The 6,683-nt window shown below is 38.5% G+C and overlaps 1 protein-coding gene across 1 annotated transcript in view; it reads right to left on the bottom strand.

Moving 5' to 3' along the window:
• Nucleotides 1-3,464, bottom strand: part of LOC124879811 (sodium/hydrogen exchanger 3-like) — a 35,596-nt gene extending 32,132 nt beyond the window's left edge. Inside the window, exon 1 of the mRNA XM_047384557.1 lies at nucleotides 3,083-3,464. Coding sequence (XP_047240513.1) covers nucleotides 3,083-3,341 — 259 coding nt within the window. The 5' untranslated portion in view covers nucleotides 3,342-3,464. The remainder of the gene's footprint in view (nucleotides 1-3,082) is intronic.
• Nucleotides 3,465-6,683: the final 3,219 nt, after the last annotated feature.

Genomic DNA, 6,683 nt, shown 5'->3' with positions numbered 1-6,683 from the left:
AGATGTTTGAGGACTTTCTGCAATGTCACCCCACAGCATCTCAGTGAGATTAAGATCTGGGCTTAGACTAGGCCCAGGACTTTCCATTTCTTATTCTCAGCCGGTTCTTGATGGTATGGCGTGTTTTGTATCATTCTCATGTTGCAGTTCTGCTTTAGCTTTCATCTTTTTTTATAAATGTTCCTCATTTTTTCTCACACACCCTCTGAGACCAGATTGAATTCAGGGTGGATTCTAAGATGGTGAGTTGACTAAACCATGACACTTCTACCTCCATGCTTCACTGCTGGCATGCAGCCCTGTTAATGTCAGACATGTTATCTGTCCTGGTGTTCAAACTTACTTTTACACTCATCTGTTCAAACTAATATTTGTTGATGTTTTCTGTGGCAAATTTCAGTCTGACCTTCATCTTTATATTATAGAGCAAAGGTTTCCTCCTTGCAAACCTCCAATGAAAGTTAAAGTTGTGCCAAACCAGCTGTAGGTCCTGTGATTACATTTTAGGGTTTCAGAGTCTTCTTTTAGCATCTTGCTGTCTGTTTTCAGGGCAAACTTGCTTGGACACCCAGACCTGTGCATGTTGGCAGCTGTTTTCAATCTCTCCTAGTTGTACACTGTTTTCTATAAAGTGGAATAAATGTGTGTGATTTTAGCCATTTTTGGTGGAAACTAACAAGAAAACTAGTTTTTATTATAGAAAATGTTTAAATGTTTTATTTTCACTATTGTGTATTAATATCACTTAAAATTTTCAAGATTGATAAAATTGATGTTAAATATCCTGTCGTGTCCAAATATGTTAGAAAAACGTGCAGGCCGCTCAGAGTGACCAGTTAGATGATGGTGTGCCTGATTTCTACACCTGATCCAGACGCCGGTGGATGACGGCTGTTATAAAAGTCCCGAGTTTCAGAGTTTACTTCATCTGTGCATCACACCAACCACAGTCCCGTATTTATGTCAGCTCAAGTGAACATAAACACCAACACATGCTCATTCATTTATATTGTCCACAGAGCTGCGACCCATTTACATCTGTTGTGTATACAAGGAACCATTAATTGCAATGTTTGGAGACTCAAACCGGAGAAAACAGAAGTTTCACCTGCAGAGGTCACTCACACAGTTTCTGTTTTCAATTTGTTTCTGTTCCTCAGACCAGTTCATGACCATTTTTACAAGAATGTCTCTGTTTTTTGTTTATTAAATCTTCTTCAGGCATGGAAAAAGGTCCTAAACTCAAGGGATGAGCCAGAGTTGGGTCAACACATAACAGACAACAAGTCAAAGAAACAATTTGGGGGTTTTGTTACCAGCAGACTGTCAGAAAGAAACACTTGTATTTTTTTTCCTTGAATCTAAGAAAAGCACCAAACAGAATGAAAAACTTAATGCCTGACACTTAGTTTCCCTTAATCAAAGAAGATTAGACTGAAGTCCAAAGGAAAACTTGAAACCTTCAGAGAGTCCCAAGGACAACTTTAAAAGATTACTGGAACGTCTGGATCACGGGAAGTGAAACCATAAGAAATCTTTTAAAACTCTTGAGTCATAAACCCTCCTGATTAGCTGCTCGGGCCTCTGAGATGTGGCCGTTTACAGGAATAGTGAAGGAAAGTTTGATATCTGAAGGACTTTGGAAACTGTTTCCTCACAATGAACAGGCAGCCTCAGATGTTTCAACTAAATCTGCCTCCTGCATCGTTCAGGGTTAGAAACTCTGCACGTACAGTTAAGATGGAGCACTTTAGGGCAAAGGTCCAGCAAATAAATCATTCAACGAATAAATATTTATATAAATGAGACAGTTGAAAGCAAACTAAGACATATGGATCGACATTCACATCAATGTGTCAATAATTTATCAAATACACAAATTACAATGACCAATTAAAATGCTGTTGCCCTGTGATGGACTGGTGGTCCCACCTCTCACCCAATCAGCATACATCCATGGATGGATGGATTATCACTCATCATTTCATTATTTTCATATTTAATTATTTCTTTAAATATTTTATAAGTACTGAACTATCCAATTAATTCATTAATTAATCATGCAAAAAACATTTCTTCATTATTGATTGAATTGTGGCACCTTTGATCCTTCATAGTTCAAGACAGAGTTGGATGTTTTGTACATTTAATAAAGAGATCATCAGATTTTTCAAGCTCTTTAGTCCTTCATCAGAAACCTTGAGGTAATCTCCAGGCCCAGAAAGAGCCCAGGAATCCCACCGAACCAGAACATAGCACTGGAAAGTGTTGTCCTCTGTAGAGAGGCAGAATCCTGGGTTTTAGTGGTTCTTTTCATACATTTATTAAATGGCCTGTATTTTTATAGCACTTTATCAAGACCCCAAAGGTCTTTACACTACAGACTGTCATTAACCCATTCACACACTGTAGCCACGGCTGCCCTGGAGTAGACAGAAGTGAGGCTGCCATACAATCAGCACTACGGGGCCTCTGACCACCATCAGCAGGCAAGGAGGGTGAAGTGTTTTGCCCAAGGACACAACGACTGAGACTGACGCAGTGGGGGTTGGAACTGGAAACCCACTGGTTACAGGACGAACCTCTCCCACCTTTGCAACTGTCACTCCATTACCTCCACATCATGATAAAAGCAGTAAATGTATTATTTAAGCTCTGAACTCATGTTAAAGTTTCACATTTTCTGAGCTTACACTCAATTATAGCTCTTATATATATATATATATATATATATATAATACACATTATATATGTGTATTATATATATAATGGATACACATATATTAAACTTGAGCAGCTTTAAAAGATGCACTGAACTCTCAGAATGATCTAATGTTATCATAGACACAATGAATGAAAAAACAAATAATCCTAATAAAAGTGAACTACCAGTGGTAAATTTAATTTAAATATTTAAAAGTTTTGGGTCAAAAAGTACTTTTCCTACTCATGAAAAATGCTTTAATCCACATAAATCCTGATCAAATTGGATTTCGAAGCTTTTTTTATAGATCTTTGTTGCTTTTTACTTTACATTTTTTGGACATCATGGATAAAATAGTTGGTTTTGCTCAGGACTCACTCAGTTTGCAGAGCCAGGAGACCAGGACCCACAGGGCCACGAGATACGGTTCGGAGACATGGTGCCACTTCCACGTCACGATGGGCAAAGTGGTAACTGTTGCTGTTCCATGGCCACCGTTTGTGGTGGAATCGTTCCCGGTGCTTGAGGCTCCATGATTCTGGTTCGGTGTGGTCACATGGGTTGGGACATTACTGGCCAGACTCAAGGCCACCATCAACAAGCAGAGGAACAGTGCTGATCTCCAACAGTCCTCCATGTTCTAGTGAAGTACCCCAGGTTTCCTTTATCTGAACTGTTCAGTCCTCAGATGCAAGCTCTCACTCCTCCTGAGCTTTGACTTTACTAATAACATCCAAGATTTTATCATCCAAGACCATGATGAGACCTTTTTCTGCTCTCCTCTCAGGTCAGGATTCACTTTTCTACAGCAGGTGAAGCTCAGCCCATTCTGATGCTCCACCTTCTCCTCCCACTTCTCACCCAGACCAGCTTGTTTGACCACTTCTCTCAAAGACAGATTTGACACTATTGTTTCTTTTTATACACTGAGAATAAGAAACTAATATTAAACCTCACAGATGGCTAGAAAAACACTTCAGAAGCACTTTATGGATTGGACCTCAGGTTGTGTTCTCAATAAGAAAATGTTCACTCTATCATAAATAAGACTTGCTGAAATATGTTGGGATTTGCTTGATTTTGTGGAAGATTAACAACTTTTTAACCATAGTTCATCGTTTCCATCATCAGTATTTGAAAACGTCTTATAAAGTGAAAGTAAAAGAAAAAAACTGTCTGAACCGACTTGAAATCTGTATGATTGGATTGACCTTGAAAAGAGCCTTGAGATGACATGTGTATTGAACTGGCCTATACAAATAAAACTGAATTGAAACTGAATCAGTCTGTTTCCCCATCTGCTAAATGAACAAAATAAAAGCTGGTGATTATGAATCTGAAATTATTATTTAATATTTAATATTAATAATTTAATATTTTATCAAATAATATTTGGGTCTATTAAAGGTTGTCCTGTGAATACCAGCCCAGTAAGGCGATGGTATTAGGACAGAATAGAAAGGTGTGAGACGAGCTCTGACATTATTGAACAGCATAAACTCTGCACATATATGGAATAAATTCACACAATTTCTTAAAATACTTTGCTAAAACAATCCAACTAAACTACCAAGCAGAATGAAAGAATAATGAAGACTAATGGGCTATGTACATTATAAACAAGTTGATTAAAGATGATTGAAAATCATAACCAAAAGAGTGATGCAACATTACCATGCAATGTTTATGTTTGAGAACCACGGATTATCTTGAAGAATCTGGAAGTGAAGTTAAGTTAGTCTTGGAACTAACTTAGACAATAATCATCAAACGTTTAGACAACCATTCACATTGTAAGATCAGATAAAATATTATTTTAATAAAATAATGTTTTAAAGAATGATCTGCTGAATAAAACCAACCTTCTGGATGACTAATTCTCAACGGTGTCTCATTAGCTGCCTTTACTTATTAAATAATATTCAAAGAAATATTATTAAGGGAATATTTTGGAAAAGAGCCAAATCTTTCTGGAGAAATGGGGCTTAATGGTGTTTACTTAGTTATCAAATTTAGTAAAATTATGTTAAGGAACTATTATTTACTGGATTGAAAACTAAACCTTTCTGGGTAAATATTCGTGTTCTTAGCCGTTAGCAGTGAAAGCTAACAAAGAAGCTGATAGCTTAGCACCAGATTCAAACACACACCTTTAAAATACCGTTAATAAAAGGGTTAAAATGCATAAGCGGCGCGTTATGATCAATCTTCTGTGTTAAAATCACCCTTCAAGTAAAGTTTGTCTTAACTTTAAAAACACAGAAACACAGAGCACAAAACTGAGCCTGTGGTGCTGCAGATAGCCTGCTAGCACCAAGATAGCTGAGTTTCACACAAACAAAACTTCATAAAATGAAAAACGTTCAGATCATAAATCTTTCTCTATTTCTCTGCCCAAACCCTAACTTCGTATGAATCATGCTGAGGAGTTGTCTGGGCGACGACCAAGTTTGAAGAAACATCCACTTTGAACGAAGGTTAGCTTCAGCTAACCTCCGAAGCTGTTGGGGGGGGCGGCTCGTTGTCGGGCCGACCAAGCTGCACGTTACCACGGTGATGCGGCTCCTGTTGTCCTCCTTTCAGACCGGTAAAACCGCTCCAGTCTGCTTCGTAGAGACAGCGTCTCTGCAGGGGACTTCTCTGGAACACAGTTTGCTTCTGCAGGCCTCAGAGAGAAAGTCAAGCAATGCTTATACCTTAATCTCCCTTTTATGAATGAATACCAGGTACACAAACAGTGATTCATCCTTACTTAACTCAGTGCCTATGATCGATGATCTTATGACACCTTGGATCCAGTTTGAAGAGTTTATGTCTGTTTGCCAGCAAAGAGACATCAGCGCGCTGTCTCTCCGACCAGCCTCGCAGCGGAGTCTCGGTGGAAGAGATCGGACCATTGGAAAGGTGGGGATTTTATATGGGCAGTGGCTTCATGGGAAGTCCGCTGTTACCCCCCTTCCCCTTCTGAAGTTGTGCTGGAAGTCGGTTAAATGCAATTTATTTTGAAAGTTCCAGAAACGTTTGTACTAGAGTTTTCATGTTGCAATCCATGGCTGTGGGTCCCAACAGACTTAAAACACCAAACATCTCACAGGTTCTGCTCTTCATCATTACAGTCATGGTCACCAACTCATCATCATCGTGTTAATCTTGTTTCTGTCAAAAAAATAATTTTTCATAAAGCTAGTTTATTTTCAACCTTTTGTCCCGTGGGTCTGCAGGAGATCATGGATGAAATGATCCTGTTGGTTATTTTTTTTAATTACATTTTCAACTGAAAGAGATAAAATAATTTGAATAATTTGCCAACAATATTCCCTCTAAAATTAGCTCCAAATGTTGCCAAAACTATGTAAAACATGTAAAAGGTTTGGGTTTTATATCTAGTCGGTACCAGGACCAGGAGCATTATAGGTGTCTTGGGTGTTTGGGTTTTCTTCATTACCTAGGTGTTTATTTATGTCTTGCCATATTCAGTTAGTTTGTCTGTGTTCATTATTGTCAGTAAGGTGTTTCCATACTAGTTCTTTCCTTTGTGTTTAGTTTATTCTTGTTTTCTGTTCTTTGTCCATTTGGATTTATTTCTCTCAGTTCAGTCTTAACGTTTTCCTCTGGGTTTGACATTTCTTTGTGTCCTTGTTCAGCTCCTCTGTGTTTATTAGTCTCCCTCCCTCCCTCCCTGCCTCAGTTGCTCCACTTTGTCCTCTGTTTTACCCGCCTGCTTTAAATGTCATTCTCAACGCCTCCCTCAGTGTTTAAGCTTCTAGTTCTCATTTGTTCATCGCTGGATTCTTCCATTACTCTGTTGGACTGCCTGATATTTTGCCTGTCCAGCTTTTGTTCCTGTTCCTCCTGTGATTCCCTTGAGAGTTCTGTTTTATTTATTTGAAGTATTTCATTACCACAGTCAGCTTCTGCACTTACTTAGTGCAGTACTCCTTACTGCCTCACAAAGATGACAATAGGCCTTATTATTGAG

This window comes from Girardinichthys multiradiatus, chromosome 13, assembly GCF_021462225.1.
Source record: "Girardinichthys multiradiatus isolate DD_20200921_A chromosome 13, DD_fGirMul_XY1, whole genome shotgun sequence".
Taxonomy (NCBI): domain Eukaryota; kingdom Metazoa; phylum Chordata; class Actinopteri; order Cyprinodontiformes; family Goodeidae; genus Girardinichthys; species Girardinichthys multiradiatus.
This window is presented reverse-complemented; position numbering and strand designations above follow the sequence as displayed.